Raw genomic sequence first — 18,794 nt, 5'->3', positions numbered from 1 at the left:
TTGTATAACTAAATAACCTTGCAAGTTACAACTGTGTTTTCTTTCATGTATATGGTAGAAGTGGTAGAAAAGCAATTTACCATTCGAGGGTCGTGGGTTGTTAGCTGATTTACCACTGTTTCAGGGTTGTTTGGCCTTCGGCTTCGCCTCGTGCCACAACCCTGAAACTGTGGTAAATCAGCCAACAACCCACTCCCTCTCATGGTAAATGGCTTACATCTACAACAGCCTTTATGAGCCTGTATTGTACTCTGTACTCCTTCCTCTCCTTGAGTACCTTTTGGCAAGACATCAGCCAATATCCATGGTTGCCTGGAAACCACGGCTTGTTGTGATATGACCTATGCTGCCATGGATTTCTGCCTTTCTTTTGTTACACTCAATGACACACACGCATGCACATGCATGCAGCCAGTCTATACTGTGTATTAGGGCATTCACAAAAATAGTGATTTTTAGTATTCGATTTATTCAACCTCAAAGTATTCGAATAGTCGAATATTCAACAGGACTGTCCAAACTGTCAAATATAAAGTAAGCAAGAGGCGAACATTGTGAAAATAGCAGGTCTACATGCTCACAACGCCGTTGCGAGGCGTTGTGAGCATGTAGATCTGCTATTTTCACAATATTTATCTGCGGAACTGAGTCACACTCATTCTGTGCCAGATGCCAAAATGGCTCCAAGGTAGCTGCGCCGAGATTTTGTATGTTTTTCTTTACTATGCAGACACAGTTGTTGTGATTCAGTGGCAAAAAGAATTTTGGCAATCGGACAAATGGTTCCAGAGATAGAGCTGTTTGAATGAAAAAAAGTGTCCATCCACTAGAATGGACACACATGAACACACATTTTCTCAATCAGCTAAACGAGGGAGCGAACACACAAACAGAGAAAAGCATCTCTCTGATCTCAGGTCATTTTGACATCTTTAGAAAAAAGAAAAAAAAATGATTTTTTTTTTTTCTATGTAAAAAACACAAAAACCGTCATAAGCCGTCATTGGCACACAGGGCTATTGGAAAAAAAACGTCATAAGCAGTCATTGGCACAGAATGAGTTAAATGTAATACCTACAATTCCAAGTGCTTGTCAGGGTGGGGGTCCCCAGTTCAAATATATGTTTATTTTGGGGGTCACGGCCTAAAAAGGTTTGAGAACCTAGCCAAGCTTTATAAATATATATTTTTAAAGAGAAAAAAAAAAGAAAAAAGCGAATATTTGACTTTGGTGAAAAACTTCAAATGTGGACTTTGATATTCGAATATTTCTAATATTTGGTGAATGCCCTACTGTGTACTGACAGCCACTGGATTCTGTGATGCCTGTTAGTTTGAGAGATTTTTCAACATGTAACGGCCATATTTTCTGCCGCTGAAGTTCTCCCGAGGTCATTGTGTCTGCCTGTCCGCCAGACCAGTCTATCATACAGCCACGCCAGTCCAAACTTGACTTTTGATTTTTGTACTACAGTGCTTTTGAGTTTTGAGCAAACATTTGAATTAAAGAAGTTCAACTTATAATTTCTGGTTCTTGAGTTCTGCTTTTGGGTCCCCACTAAGCAATTTGGTGGTTAAAACACGTTCAAATGACGTCTTCGCCCTAACCGGACGTATAGCTAGATCCGGTCTGTGACGAGTTTAAATTTTAAAGTTTTTTCACCGGCTATACATCACCGTCATTTAAACGCCTTTAGCGGCCCCTAGCGGCCGCCGAAAGTAGTGAAAATGTAGTGAAAATGATGGTAGCCAGCAGGGTTTAAAATCACTATTCCTTGGTTCTGAGAGCCGTATGCTACCTGAACCACCGCAGCTGATCGTATTTGTAATGGATTCTTGCACTGTTATTATTTGACACAGGGAGTCGACGGGGTTCGAACTCGGGACCTTCAGACAATGAGACCTGCGCGCTACCGCTACACCACGGCAACACGTTGTAAATTCCATGTGTCCAGCAGCTATTAGTAGTTATCGCCTCCCGCTGTTCGTTTTACGTCGGTGCATTTTGTTTGACAACACAAACTAACTTTATATTGATGGATAGCTATAAAACGATTTTATTTAATCATTATCATATGCTGGGGGTGGGGATGTGGCTGCAGTCTTGTGTGTTTGTCTGTTGGTGTCAGAATTAAATATGTAACTCAGAGAAGTAATAGTATATGCTGTCATGAGCAGTACCACGGCATTATGCCATTATTTATGACACTTTTAGAATTTTTCAAAGGTATTGCACAGCACGTCTTTTAAACGCCTAAAAGATGTGCAATGCTCAGTGGATGCAATTAAACTACAACTATTAAGGTAGAACCGGGATGAGATACTGTTAGCATCTGATAATGAACAACTTGATAAAAATGTATATAAAAAAAAAGATGGTCTAACACACGTTTGTCCTAGACGGTGATCTATCGTTAAATGGAAGCGTTCAGATGACGGCTACAACTCAACTAGACTATATAGTGAAATTGGCTCTTAAAATTACTTTAGTCCAATATTTGAAAACCAGGTGTGGATATTAAAGCTGTTTTTTTAATCAACAAGTATGGAATAATGGATTAAATGTAATCAGCTACAATCGGTCTATAGACAGACTGACGATAGACGGTTCAAATGAGGGCTAAACATAACCATTGGGCTAAATGACGGCTAGTGTTTACTGGGTCATAAAACAAAGACTACCCTAACACTTCAACGTTTTCAGGCCAAGGACCCCTTAGCTGAGAGAGACATAAAGCAGGGACCCCCTCTACATATTGTATAAATGTGTGATACAGATTTTCATTGATTTCATTGATAGATTCATAAACTTGTTTGACAGCACTGTCATCAGTCTGTTACATTCGTTTTAACCACTTAAATCATCATTACTTACTAAAACTTGACCTTTCACTCTGTACTTGCCGGGTCTGCTCTTTTTTTTAACCTCCGCACCAAACCTATTTGCCAAAAATAGCCGATCTCAACGCCTCGCATTGCGAGGCGTTGAGAGCTTGTAGATCGGCTATTTTTGTCTAGAGTTCTCCTCAGAATTGGGATGTGAGGGTTCAAAGTTGTTAATTTTAAAATAATTATCCTATCACACAAAGATTTGGATGACCCCCTGTAGTAACTCTGAGGACCCCCTAGCGGTCCCGGACCCCCTGTTGAAGACCCCTGCATGGTCTAAGGTCCTTAATGTCCTTGTTACGGTCCAAATGCCAGTACAGTGCATCCTGTGGGTATTACGGCATGGTGTTTGCACCCAGGGGAACATCATTTACCTGGTGTATTGAATGCTTATAACTTGGCATCTGCTGACATTAGGGGTGTAACGATATAGTAACTGTATCGAAATATCGTTTTTAACTTAAAAAATCGAAGTATATCGAAATGAAAACAGCTAAAATCGAATCGTATCGTTTTATTTTGTATTGTATCGAATCGACAGTGCAAAGAATCGATTGTATCGATACTACCTACTTGCATTGTATTTAGCATTTTTAAGAAGAAAAAATTAAAAGGATGGGTTTAATTATTAATTACTTTCTATATAGCTACACTGGTCTATCGATAAATGTGTGCAATCTCTGGGTTCATGTCAAGGTGCAGGTTTGTCAATATACAATGTCCATCCATATATTTGGCAGATCGCTGGGTTTACTTATTTATATCCATAATAATACATGTTTGCCTTAAAAACCTGCACTAGCAACACCTTTTACACAGATTTAATGTCTTTGCTAAATAGTTACTATATCGATTTTAAATCATTGAATCGAATCGTATCGTATCGCCATGAATGAACCAATATCGTCCATGTATCGTATCGTCAACCATGTATCGTGATATGTATCGAATCGCTATTAAAATGTATCGTTACACCCCTAGCTGACATGTGCTTCTGAGAGACCATAGATTGGGAATGGCATGCAGAGGAGGAGTACTAACACTAACACACAGATCAATCCACACCAAACCAGTTCATGCAGGCCAGGCCAGCAGAGAATATATCGTCTTTGTCGGGTGAAAACCTTGTATCTCCAAGTTTCAAATGTGTACGTTCTTTCTCAAAGTAAAGCCCTGCTTCATCGTACAAGGCCGTCGCACGAGCAGATCTACAAGCACACAACGCCTCGCGGTGCGAGGCGTTGTGTGCTTTTAGATCGGCTGTTTTCACTAGTTTAAATCATTTTTAAGATGAAAAATTAAAAACGAACGGTTTTGGACGTATACAAGGTTTTCACGCGACAACGACGATATGCAACACACACACACACACGCACACGCGCGCACACACACACACACACACACACACACACACACACACACACACACACACACACACACACACACACACACACACACACACGGCAAGCAGGAATGATATTTGCACAAGCTTTCTGTAAGACTGCCTTCTACTAGACTTAAAGCTGTCCTTGGCATTCTCTCTCTCTCTTTATCTCACTCTGGCGCACACACTCATTGCTCTCTCTCCCTCTCTCTCTCTCTCTCACTCACCCACACACACGCACACACACACACACACACACACACACACACACACACACGCATACACACACATAAAAGGCCATTGATTGAGAGTGAATGCAGAGTTTGGAGGGTCAAGGTGCTCCCTGCCGCCCGCCTGCTCACCAGAACCCCATCCAGGGACCACATCATCATCACAACCAGTCCTCCGTGACCTCCACTGGACTCCCGGTCAAGGACAGAATAGACTTCAAAATACTAACCATTACATGTTTACAAAGCCTGTAGGGGAGCTGGCTTTTTTAGAGCAGGGGGATAATGATTTCTTGTGCAAGAAACATGAATGAATAATATACGACAACAAGATTCTCTCGCTTAGGCTTAGGGCAGCGTTTCTCAAACGGGGGTTACGTGTATCCCTAGGGGTACGCGGAGGTACTGCAGGGGGTACTCGAGAAATTGCCCCCAAAAGAGAAAAATAGAAGTAGGCCTATAAATCACTGTTATGTTTAACGATGACACTTGGAGAAACGTGTTGTGAGCCTGATAGTTGCTAACCCAAATTATGGTACCAGGCAACTGGGATGTGTTTGACTTTGAATGATGTTTGAATGTAAGTTATTGACATGAAAACTGGACTGAAATGTTATGGCCACAGTGTTGAAAATAAATCTGTTCAGGAGGCACCGTTTGAAACTCTCACTCCCTTTCTTATATGTGATGGTTTTATGGTTTTAATTGCAGTTTTATACGGAAAACATTTTTTGTCGGGTAAAGGGGGTACTTGGATTCAAAAATCTGGGAAAGGGGGTACTCAAGCCAAAAAAGATTGAGAAACACTGGCTTAGGGTATTCATAACTGAACAGACCAGATCACTGGCAGATGCCAGCTCCTAATCTGTGGACTGTAGGTGATTGGACAGGGTTTCTGTGAGGCTGAAGATGCTTTCTAGCTTAATGGCAGGCTGAACAAGCTGCCTGTATAGTATAATGGTTACATAGAAGTCAGTCACAACCCTTTCCCCACAACCGTATCATAGATCCCATAGCCTATACTTTCAGTGTATTTTGGATTCACGTCAATTTGTGTTTTCAGATATTTAACCACTTGAACCATCAATACTTAATAAACTTGACCTTTCACTCTTAGTCTTCGCACTTAGTCTGCTTTTTTACCTCTACACCAAAACTCTTTGACGAAAAATCGTAGATCGGCTATTTTTTTATTAATTTTTTATATCACACAGAGATTTAGAGGACCCCCTGCAGTAACTCTGAGTAACTCCGGACCCCATGTTGAAGAACCTTGGTGTAGGCTATACATATAAAGCAAAAAAGGATCCCTGGCTAATACGACAAATATGCCTTAATACATTATAATTGTCCTCTATAATTACAATGTAAAATTAAAAACATCTTAAATATTGTATTTCTTCTAGAAATTGCTAATCTTTCACTCAATAGGGGAAATGCCAGTCACAAGTTGATGGTGTGTGTGTGTGTGTGTGTGTGTGTGTGTGTGTGTGTGTGTGTGTGTGTGTGTGTGTGTGTGTGTGTGTGTGTGTGTGTGTGTGTGTGTGTGTGTGTGTGTGTGTGCGTGCGTGTGTGTGTGTGTGTTGCATATAGGTCTATCCCTATGGAATTATGGCATGCATGTGCAAAAAGAAAAAAATGCACACACATTTGACATATTGTTTTGATGCTCATATTAACCATAGTAAGTATTATGTTTGTTTTTATTTTCACATGCATGCCATGAATTCCATATAGGGATAGATCACACAAGGTTTTATGACATCATCAACTTGCGACAGGTATTTCCCCTATTGAGTGAAAGATTAGCAGAAATAAATATGTAAGGTGTTTTTAATTTTACATTGTATGTATAGAGGACATTTATAATGTATTAAGGCATATTTGTTGTATTAGCCAGGGATTTCTTTAACAACTAGGGGACCGGCTATACTTTAATTAATTCCAACCAACCTATTATATGAGGTGAAAGAAGCCCTGCATGTCTGAGTCTGACACGTTTCTTCCCAGGCTCCCATCATGTGATAAACAGGCACACAGATAGAGCACCTCTCTCTCTCTCTCTCTCTCTCTCTCTCTCTCTCTCTCTCTCTCTCTCTCTCTCTCTCTCTCTCTCTCTCTCTATCGCTCTCTCTCTCTATCTCTCTCTCTTTCTCTCTCTCTCAGTCTCTCCCCCTCCGCTCTGACGTGGTTTGTGGATTTATAGCACTCCACTCGTCTCCCGAGCGCCTTAACCATACCGTCCATACCACTCCACTCCTCTCCTCTCCTCTCCACCGTCACCCCTCCTCCTCCTACTCCTCCTCCGCGGACCCCCTCGTCAGCCGATGCTCCACGCCGTCCCCTGCCCTGGGTGCGCAGCCCATGCGTGGGGGAGCCAGAACGGCACCGTGGAGTTGACCTGAGAGGTTTCGTGGAAACTGCGATCTCCGTTTGTATAAACGACGCCAGGAGGTATGTAATGTAGGCTACTGGCTACCCTTGACTTTTCAAATATGACAATTATATAAGTAGCGCACACTTTAGCAGATTCCGGGAATGGTGTATTTCTTTAATATAGCCTATATATCTGGCTATGCGGAACTGGAGGAACTGCAGGAGGCAGGCTTGTTACCGAGGACAGTTTCAGCACCATAGACAGCGGGCTTGTTGCAAAGAACATTTTCAGAACCCCGGACAGCGCTCGGTGCGCAACTTCTTCTGTGGCTGATGCTGCCTGAACCGTTCGGTTGTTTAAACTTCACTTGACTGTGCAGACACTGTCTGGCTGTGATTCATCCTATACTGTAGGTATTAATACAAGTAAAATAGATGTCACTTATCGTCGTTATCGGATGGAAACCTTGTATCAGTCTAAAACGGTTTGTTTTGTATTTACCGTTTTTTAAAATGATTTAAACTATAGTGAAAAAAAAACAAAAAAAAAACAGACGATCTACAAGCACACAACGCCTCGCACCGCGAGGCGTTGTGTGCTTAGATCATCTGTTTTCACTATACTTTTTAGGGCTTTACTTGTGAAAATAATGTACAAATTTGAAACTTGGAGATACGAGGTTTCTGTGGAATCTTGATAGATTGTTTGTGGAGTTGCCTAGGCTATTGGTTGTCTTCATAGAATAGGCTTTATAATTGATTGATTGGATACTTTAGAAGTTCGCATATAGGAACAAAGGACAGTTGGTTAAGTTTTTTTTTTTTTCTCAAGTTGGCTGTTTCACATCGTTGATCGCTTTGACAGTTTTTCATAACACTTTATGTGTATATTCTTCGTTCTCTTTCTTTGTTGTACCTTTTTCTTTACTGTACTCTGTTCTTTTTTTTTAATTCTTTTCATACTTCTCTGTAACTTTCAATGTAAATATCCTTATACTGCATGTGCTGCCTCCGGGCGACTGATTTCCAATTCACAAAACTGATACAATCACAATTAACAAAACCACTATTCCTTGCATCTTTACATCAGGAAACGGGAGATCCTTCGTCGCTGAACATGAACGAGACTCTGCTAGTAAACGACTCTTCTGCAGCAGTAGCAGCAGCCGCGGCGGCAGTGGCCGGCGGAGCAGCGGCTCTCCTCCCCGCCTGGACGGAGATGATGAGCCCGGAATCCCCGGAGCTCACTATTAACGGCAGCGGCGGCCTGCTGGAGTTCTCCTCCTCCTCAAGACTTGGAGGAGGAGGAGGAGACTTCCCCATCAACCCGTGGGACATCATGCTGTGCATGTCGGGCACCGTGGTGGCCTGCGAGAACGCCCTGGTGGTGGCCATCATCTTCTACACGCCCAGCCTGCGCACGCCCATGTTCGTGCTGATCGGCAGCCTGGCCACGGCCGACCTGCTGGCCGGCGTGGGCCTCATCCTCAACTTCGTGTTCCAGTACGTGGTCTCCTCGTCCTCGGAGACCATCAGCCTGGTGACCGTGGGCTTCCTGGTGGCCTCCTTCGCGGCGAGCATCAGCAGCCTGCTGGCCATCACCGTGGACCGCTACCTCTCGCTGTACAACGCGCTCACCTACTTCTCCGAGAAGACGCTGCGCTCGGTGCACGCCATGCTCGCCGCCACGTGGGGCGCCTCGCTCGTGCTGGGCGCGCTGCCCGTGCTCGGCTGGAACTGCCTGGGCGAGGCGGCGGCCGAGTGCTCCATCGTGCGGCCGCTGACGCGCGCCAACGTGACGCTGCTCGCCGCCGCCTTCTTCGCCATCTTCGCGCTCATGCTGGCGCTCTACTTCCGCATCTGCAAGATCGTGTGCCGCCACGCGCACCAGATCGCGCTGCAGCAGCACTTCTTCAGCACGTCGCACTACGTGGCCACGCGCAAGGGCGTGTCCACGCTGGCCATCGTGCTGGGGACCTTCGGCGCCAGCTGGCTGCCGTTCGCCGTCTACTGCCTGGTGGGCGAGCGCGAGTGGCCCGCCGTCTACACGTACGCCACGCTGCTGCCCGCCACCTACAACTCCATGATCAACCCCATCATCTACGCCTACCGCAACCAGGAGATCCAGCGCTCGCTCTACGTGCTCTTCTGCGGCTGCTTCCGGCCCAACAAGGGCCAGGCCTACCGCTCCCGGTCGCCCAGCGAAGTGTGAAATGCGCGTGCATGCGTGCATGCGTGCGTGAGTGTGTGTGTGTGTGAGTGTGTGAGTGTATGGGCAGTGGTGGGAAAAGGACAAAAAAAAAATTAGGCTACTTATAAATAAAAGTATATTAGAAATACTCTGTTACAAGTAAAAGTCCCAAATTCAATATTTACTTGAGTAATAGTAGAAAAGTATTGGCATCAAGATGTACTTAAAGTACCAAAAGTAAAAGTAGGGCCTACTCATTATGAATGTCCCACTCCCGTTACGAATGTACAGCCTACAAATCTTTTGAAAATAGCAGATCAACAAGATTGTGAGCTTGTAGATCGGCTCTTTTCAAGTAAGTAAAAGTTAGTAGGGCTGAAGTGGTTCATGTACCTTTTGTAATCCTAATGATCTAAATCTACAAAGTAACAAGTAACTCAAGTTTTTCAAATAAATGTAGTGGCGTAAAAGTAGGCTAAACGTATACTGGAAATTGGAAATATTCAAGTAAAGTACAAATAACTCAAAAGTGTACTTGAGTACAGTACTTACGTAAATGTACTTAGTTACTTTCTACCACTGTGTGCATGCGTGTGCTTGAGTGTGTGTGTGTGTGCGTGCGTGCGTGTGTGTGTGTGCGTGCACGTGTGCGTGTGTGTGTCTGTGTGTGTCTTGAAACAGAAGAAAATGCAGTATAGTGGTTTTACCATCGACAATCTGCTTACAGTGGACAATGACAGTGCTTTACCAACACATGGGGATGTTGTGTGACCAGGGACATGCTGGGCCCCTGATTCAGCCCGGGAAAAAGAGTTGGAGAGGCCCTCATTGCGCGCTATAGAGAGAGATCTCTCTCTATAGCGCTGCTGCTACTCAAAGATTTGCCATTTCAGATCATGACAAGTGACAAGCCAGTGGACCAATTACATGAGTTATATTTCGTCATTGTCGGGTGGAAACCTTGTATGTCCAAAACCATTTTAAAAATGATTTAAACTAGTGAAAACAGCCGATCTACAAGCACACAACGCTTGTAGATCTGCTGTTTTCACTACTTTTGTGCGACAGCCTTGTATGATGAAGCAGGGCTTTGCTTTGCGAAAAAAAATTACAAATTTGAAACTTGGAGATACGAGGTTTCTGCCCGACGTGGCAGCCCAGCCCCCAAAATGGAACGAAGGCCACATTTTATTATTATTTTTTTCCTAATGGCCGGCCTGGACCGGCCGGGAATGAACCGGCCGTTCGGGAGTTGTCCCTCTTTTCCCAATGTCCAGCACGTCCTTGTGTGTGACAAAAAGAAAAAGTAGGCCTATAGCCTATAAGGCTACATCTCACGCACTCTGCACTTTATCGTGTCTCAACAAAACCTTAAGACGCGTTTTTCAAATGCTGTGAACAACAACTTTGTAAAAAGGAAATGGGGATGGGGTGGGAAAAAAACTGAGAATGTATAGTCATTTTTGCACTTTATTCCATGTATTTGAGATGCCAAAGCAGTATTTATTGCGTAGGCCTGTTGTGTGTTGAACAGTTTGTATTGGTCAGTAGGCTACTGTGGATCATTTTCTATTTTGTATCATATTGTTATTATTATGATGTACATTTTCTACAGGAGGAATAAAAACATTATTGAAAACAGGATGCAAGCCTCACGAGTCACGTGTCCAACATGCAGGTTTGTTTGAAAACGCTAGCCTACTACTACGACTTTCTTTTGCGTGCACGATTGTTTGAAGAGACAGACCAGGTCAGTAAAGAGGCTTCAATCTGTCCTGTTTACACTGTGTGTGTGTGTGTGTGTGTGTGTGTGTGCGTGCGTGTGTGCGTGTATGTGCGTGTGTGCGTGCGTGCGTGCATGTGTGCGTGTGTGTGTGTGCGCGTGCGTTTGTGTGTGCGAGTATTTACGAAAATATCAAATCTACAAGCTCACAACACATGATAGGTCGTGAGCTTGTCTTGCCTTATTTATTTTTGTATCGAATAAGTATAAATTAAGGCTTAATTGATGCTATGTAATAATCTAAATCCACATTCTAACTTTGACTAAATCTTCCAATAATTGTAATGAAGTAAAATGTACAGTAGGCTATTTGCCACTGAGGTGTAGAATTATGGTCCGAATGTATTGAGAGGATATCATGCAACGCATTTGTCCTTCATACGCGGAAGTAAAACATTATAGTTTACATCAGGGGTCTTCAACGTTTTCAGGCCAAGAAGGACCCCTTAGCTGAGAGAGATATGAAGCAGGGACCCCCTCTACATATTGTATAAATGCGTGATGCAGATTTTCCTCGATTTCACAGATAGACTTGTTTGACAGCACTGTCATCAGCCTTTGTTGGATTTGTGTTTTTAGTCAACTTGAGCATTCACTCTGTACTTGGTCTGCTCTTTTTTTACCTCTACACCAAACCTATTTGCCGAAAATAGACGATCTACAAGCTCTCAGCTTGTAGATCTGCTATTTTTGAATAAAGTTCTCCTCAGAATAGGGATGCGAGGGTTCAAGTTGTTAATTTAAAAGAATGATCCTATCACAAAGATTTGGAGGACCCCCTGTAGTAACTCTGAGGACCCCCTAGGGGTCCACAGAGTTATGTGGCCTATAACTAAAACATGCAAAGACCAACTCAAGCAAAGTAGGCTAAGTGCCTCAAAATATCAAGCAGGCCCACTGGATGTGGGCCTATATTTGAGTTACTTTCCACCATGCACTGTCTGTTGATCAATATGTATGCTGATAAAGATCTATCTGTTTATGAGTGCAGGATATGAGACGACCAGTTCTCATTTACTATCTTGATGGCATTAGTAGATAGCCATTTTGGGCTTGCACCTCAGTAGCCTTGGAAACCAGCTTATTGGGCTTTCTTTAATTAACCTAGTGAAGGGGTCTTCAACAGGGGGTCCAGGACCCCTAGGGGGTCCTCAGAGTTACCACAGGGGGTCCTCCAAATCTTTGAGTTGATGGAAACCTTTTTCCCCTTTTTTATATTAACCACTTGAACCTTAGTGTCCTTATGCTGAGAACTTTAGCCAAAAATAGCAGATCTACAAGCTCACAACGCCTCGCGCTGCTAGATCGGCTATTTTTGGCAAAGAGGTTTGGTGTAGAGGGGAAAAAGAGCAAACTAAGTACAGAGTGAAAGGTCAAGTTTATTAACGGTTTAAGTGGTTAAATATCTGAAAACACAAATTGACATGAATCTAAAATACACTTATGATTGTGCTGTCAATCTATGAAAAGGTTGTGTGGGGGTCCCTGCTTCATCTCTCTCTCAACTAAGGGGTCCTTGGCCTGAAAACGTTGAAGACCCCTGACCTAGTGTATGCACTGGCATCATTCTCTATCATGTAGTCTAGCAGTGGTGGGGAAAAAAGTACTCAAATGTTTTACTTAAGTAAAAGTATCAATACTGCAATGTAGAAATACTAGACATAGAAAGTAGACGTCTGGAATTCAAAATGTACTTGAGTAAAAGTGCAAAAGTATATTGCTATCAAAATGTACTTAAAGTACCACAAGTGAAAGTAGTCATTATGCATTCAAGTGTTTCAAGTTTTCAAATGTAATAAATATCAAATAAATGTAATGGAGTAAAAGTACAATATTTGGATCCGGGATGTAGTGAAGTAGAAGTAAAAGTATTGGAAATTGGAAATACTGAAGTAAAGTACAAATACCTCAAAATTGTACTTAAGTACGGTACTTAAAGTAGATGTAGTTAGTTACTTTGCACCACTGAGTCTAACCTGCAACGTGTGTCTTCAAATCACAAGCAACATTGACCTTATATCACGTGTGTGAGAGGCAGGTGAGTGTGCACGAGTCTGGATGACTTTGGCCTACAGTCTATATGCCTGTGTGGGGGCAGAGGTGTCGCACCAAATTCTGGGCCCTGGGTACAAGGATTCACTGCGGGCCCCCCATGAATGTTCTTCATGGGGGGAGAGGGTTTAACCCATTTAGTCTGGGAACGCATTATTGTGTGCTTTAACTATTGAAAAATAGCAGCTATACAAGGCTTGAAATTCTTGGAAAAAAAACCTACTGTATGTTTCTATGTCAGTGCCGTGGTGCTCAAACTTGTTCATGTGAAGGAAGGACCCCCAAAATGATATTTGGCCACGGACCCCCCATCTCGAAATATTTAGTTCCAGGGACCCCCCCAGAAGTCAAATTTAAGTTACAAATGTTCGCTTAAAAAAATACATATATTTGCACACATTTTCACGACTTTTCAAAAATAGCAGATCTACAAGCTCGCAGCGCGGCACTCGGTGCCGCGCTGCGAGCTTGTATATCTGCTATTTTTCAATAGCTTAAGTATAACATAATGAAGGCTCTCTCCACCTTGGGCCCTATAGTGACTCAGTCCCACTTTTCCCCCCCTTGTGACGCCCCTGTGTGGTAGAGTTTTCCAGAGGTGGGGGTAGAGGCTATGTGTGGCAGATGGCTGAGCACTGGGCAGCCACAGACAGAGGTTTATCTGCGGGGCTGTTTAAACAGGCTTCCCTTATCCTGGCACAGGGCCAGGGGACCAGCGGCCCACAAGCAGGCCTTAATTATTCCTCGTCATTGGAGTAGAGTAACTAATTACATTTACCTAAGTACACATTAGCAGGGGCGTTAATTGGGTATGGCAGGGGTATGCAGCTGCCATACCCTGGGTCCAGGGGGGGAAAATAAAAGTTACTTTTAAATATAAATCCACGAATGTCTCTTTGTCTATCTGCACTGGTTATTATGTTGTTAAATTAGAGTAAAATAACTACAAATGGAAAATTTAACAAAATGGTCAATTTAACAAGGTATTATAATTATATTCTCCACACTTGTATTCTCCCCATCTTGACAAAATGGTATATTCCCAGGTTCCACAGGTTAGCTGCACAGGTGCAATGTATTATTGTTAAATGTATTATTGTTAATTGTGGCACGTTTACTAACATGCTAAGTTTAGCTGCACTTGAAAAACCATTCCAGACTGCCATATCCAGCACAAGAAACCGTAGAAACCTGTGTAAAAAACTGACAAAAGTTTTTTTTTTTAGACATTGTGAAAATAGCCGATCTACATGCGCTGCGAGGCGTTGTGAGCATGTAGATCTGCTATTTTCACAATAACACTGTGTTATCCAAAATGTAATGCCTATTTTCCATGAGGACTCCCATCTTTGCCATACCCTAGCTTTTGCTGAACTGACACCACTGCACATTAGGCTACTTTAATCGAGTATAACTACCCGCTGGTGAAGGCTAACCTGGTGAAATGCTAACCTGCTGACGCTGGTGAATGCTAACCTGGTGAATGTTAACCTGGTCGGACCAACGGTGCTTAACCCAGTTGCTTTTTTGATACACTCGGACTGAAAGACCTGCAAACAATACTCTCTCACTGAATGACATCTGTAACGCTGTCCATGGTGCTGAGAAAACCAGTACAGGCACAAGATCAGAACCACGGACAGCGCACTTCTCCTTTTAACATTCAGCCACTAAAGATATCATTAGGCTGTATTGCGTGGCTGGTATCGTTCGGTTTCGTTCCCGCCCCATGGGCACTACATAAACTTTGCTTCATTAGAAAGATCTATTGATAGTAAGTAAGAAACAAAAAGTTCTCCGCGTGTCACTTGCACAATCTTTGTCACCAGCCAGAAATGTATTTAATGGGAATAACAAAAAAACGAAAATCTTGTGCTGCTGTTTTTGCTTGTAAAATCTGCTATATTGATTTTGGCAACACAAAACCTTTCTCAAATGTCATAAATACATCTACCTAACATCTGAAACAAGTATTGGTGCCTTAGTATACTCATATGCAAATTTAGATCATGTAATGTAGCAAATTTGTTGAAGGAAACGCTTCAATGTAAGTGATTGTTAGTGACTGTAATTTTGATATAATGAAGTAAACTTGGTGTCAATTTCATGGTTTCACACCGAGAGAAACTCAATGGAATACTTATCTTCATGATTGGGTGTGTCTGGATCTTTAATTTACATATTTCCAAGATGGACGCCACCCAAAAATGAGCTTTACTATGACTTTTACAGTGACAGCTGGCTGTTATGACAAAAGCAATATGAACACATTTGGTCAGTTTTACCTCAGATTCTCTCAAGAGTTGTGGGGATGATTGCGGAGAAAAATCTGAGAAAACTTACATACAGCTAAATGTATCTTAAAGATGACATTTTTAATTCATCACATTGCTGAACCACCTACTCCCAAGTGTTTCTTGTCAGCAAGCAAAGACAGGCAGAAGTCCAGGTCTCCTGAGCACTAGGAAGTTGGAGATTCTAGAGACTTCATCAGATGGCCTGGCTGAAGACCTTTTACTTGTGTGGCACCTACTAGGTAGAATAGCTTCCAACATCACAGTTGCTGAATTCTCCTCCAGATGCAGAAGCTGGTTTACCTGGCTTTTCAGCATTCTGTGTAAACTTTCACCCACAGGCTAGCATTATTGGCTACCTTCCACTCATCCCAGCATCGCCAACTGATCCTTCTGTCCTCAGAAAAGAGATGAAACGACTCTTCACTACATAAGTACACCATTATCACTGGAGATCAGGCAACACCAAGATGAGTTTGGCAATGTAGTCCTGTTGCTGGGAGGCTTCCACCAAGCTCACAACTACTGAACATGAAGGCTATTTGCAAGATTATCAGGGATGCAGGGGCAGATGATCTGCTTGTTGCAGCAAGTCTTTGTCGAGAAGGAACTGTCAAGAAGATGTTTGTTGAAAAGACATAATACTACCAAACGTTACATGCCCTCAAAGTCCTGTTTGAAAAAGAGATAACTGGCAGAAGTTAGAAATGAGGAGGCATCCAGAGATGGCAGTCCTAGGAGATCAGCTGCTGCTTTTCAGGAATCATTCAAGGGGCAATCAACTGCAGTCCTCTGGACAAACTTCCTGGAGATGTCAGATATTCTCCAAAGGTTTATCTACTACAAGCGGAAAGGTGACTGGACAGGACATCTCTGTGAATCAGCAAGAATGCTACCCTACCTCACTTAAGTAGGCCACTACAAGTACGGGCAGCAATCTTTACCTTTGTATTTGCCTTAGATGAAGAAATTACCGGAAACAGCTTCAGAGGTACATGAAGCACTGATGGCAGGTGTATTTGTTGGCTGACGAGCAGATGGCAGCCATAACAGTAGTGTTTCTTTTGACATGCTACTGGAACAGACATATAATGCTGATGCCAAGGAAGCAAGCGGTCTGGATGGCATTACACTCAGCCCTGTCTCTGCAGAGCTCAAGTCTATGCTCCACCTCCACCCCTCCAACTCACACCATGTCAGCAGTGGACACTAACCCATCTACAGTGACCACATCATCCTTGCTCAACATATCTACAGGACAGTGTGCTGATTCCACAGTCAAGTTTTTTGCATGTTGTTTACTATAGTTGAAGACAAGCAAACCTGTACAGTATGTCTGCAAGACTGTCTTGTACTGATTTATTTCAGTGCCAGAACAGGTCGGAAACAGAGTGCCAGAACTGTGAGAATGTTTCAAAAGAAACAAGCTTCATGGGATGATGACTCTGATTAAGCAAGGGTCATTCATCACCATGCTGGCTTTTGGTGGAGATGTATGTCGAAATCTTTTTTTTGCCACGGACATACTAAATGAGTGGACACTAATATATACCAGAAACACATAGAAGAGCAAGCCCTGAATTACCATAATAACATGTGTGTAACTCTGAGAACCATTTGGTTCCATTTGTACAATCTCTGAGTTAAGGGCGTACTAGTACTGGTTGGACTGCTAATATGCCAAAATGTCACAATGTCCATAGATATTCTGAAAAAAAAACCTGTCGCCTTCGTATTCAGTAATTGGGTCTTATGATCAAAAACAAGACATTATAAAATATAAAATCAGCCACTGACACATTTTGTCCGTAGTACAGACATATTGATGACCCCTGGATGAAAGTGATAGGGATGAGTAATATACGCACCATGTCAGCATGTAAAATTAGCTAAATACTCGTTTTAGTTCACGATTTGCTTTTATCACATTTAAATGCAATACATACATGTGGGAGGAAAAAGCTTAACATTTGCTGTATTTTGTCACAGCACAGCCTTACGTTTACTTATGCTGCCAACATTTGTATGCGTTTTTGTTTTGGTTGGGGGGTGTCTTGATGTAGCCTACAAAAGACAGATGTTGGGTACTTAAATACATATTCTATACCTGATATGACCTTTTGTGCATTTATTATGGTCTTGTCCATTTTGGGAATTGTTCCAATTTAGGGGGGTGTGATAGCAGTTTGATTGATTTTCATACATTTCTGGCCACGGTACCTTTCATTACACAGTTGGCTGTGAGATATGTTATGTATGGGACATAAGCTTTTAGCAAAATTTACTATGTGTATGTATTTTGCTGGGTGCCAATCACATACATTGAGGTGTTTTCTTCAACAAATTTGCTATATTTCACAATCTAAATTCACATATGAGAATACTATGGCACAAATACTTGTTTCAGATGTTAAGTAGATGTATTTATGACATTTGAGAAAGATTTTGTGTTGCCAAAATCAATATAGTACATTTTATAAGCAAAAACAGCAGCACAAAATGTACGTTTTTTTTGTTATTCACTTTTATATACAATTCTGGCTGGTGACACAAGTCGTGCAGGTTTCGTGCGGAGAACTTTTAACCCAAAGTCCACAAGGGTATTGCAAAAAGGCATTGAATGAGTAGTGCCCAGACGTGGGAACGAAATTCATTTTCTAAGCACTTTTTCTTATAACGCAATACCGCCTACATAACCGGAGTGGTGCTACGGCAGTGACAGCTGTGGATTGTTATATAATGTAATTCTCGGGTCAAGATACACACAACGTTCCCAAATCCATCCATGTCTGTTCTCGCCAGAGAGGCGATCCTCTCGGTGCTGTTGTGGCCTAGGGCAGTGGTTTTCAACCCTTTTCACATCATGGTCCATTATTTATCCTGCATTTAGCCACTCAGACCACCATTTGATGACATTTAGCCACAGACCCAAAACTTTAGAAGATTTTGTGAAGATGTTGTCAACAATTCCATGCTGCTTTGATGTGGTGCCATAGGAGAGATAACAGGTTCACCAAAATACAAATTATTCTACATTCTCTAATTGTGTAGACTTTACTGTAAATTAAGTAATGCAGATATCTCTTGAGAGCATAACATGAAACCAAAATTACCAAATGGACCTGTAAGGGCCCATTTGGTTTATTTTCTGTGCTCCATTTGGTTACCAACGGTCCATTTTACGGTCCATTTGGTTACCAACTCTCCATCATTCAGCTGGGGACCACTGGTGGTCCCCGGACCACTGGTTGAAAACCACTGGCCTAGAGCAGTGGTTCTCAACCTGTGGGTCAGGACCCCCAGGGGGGTCCCCAAATTATTTCGGGGGGTCCCCAGATGTTTTCTCTCTCAACAGTAAACAAACCAATATAAAGTTTAAGTGTATAGAGGGTATCTGCACAATTCTAAAGTGACAATTTAAGGACTTTTAAGACCTTTTCTAATACGTCTAAAATGAAAAATTAAACATTGGCCAAATTGTGAAATATTAGAGGCAGAAATTGTGAAGATAGCCGATCTACATGCTCACAACGCCTCGCCACACTGTTTTAAACAAATTGTAATGCCTCAACTCTTCCAACTCCAAGTAGTGCTC

At 42.5% G+C, this 18,794-nt stretch overlaps 1 protein-coding gene across 1 annotated transcript; it reads left to right on the top strand.

Annotated features, from left to right (window-relative positions):
- Nucleotides 1-7,996: 7,996 nt before the first annotated feature.
- On the top strand, nt 7,997-9,091 carry gpr6 (G protein-coupled receptor 6; the record flags this gene model as incomplete). The annotated part of the gene is made up of 1 exon (XM_080744177.1): nt 7,997-9,091. One exon carries the CDS (start codon nt 7,997-7,999, stop codon nt 9,089-9,091), a length of 1,095 nt encoding a protein of 364 aa, XP_080600303.1.
- Nucleotides 9,092-18,794: the final 9,703 nt, after the last annotated feature.

This window comes from Nannobrachium achirus (assembly GCF_963921795.1).
Source record: "Nannobrachium achirus genome assembly, chromosome: 16".
NCBI lineage: Eukaryota > Metazoa > Chordata > Actinopteri > Myctophiformes > Myctophidae > Nannobrachium > Nannobrachium achirus.
The sequence above is the reverse complement of the archived record's forward strand: the minus strand, read 5'-3'. Positions and strand labels throughout refer to the sequence as shown.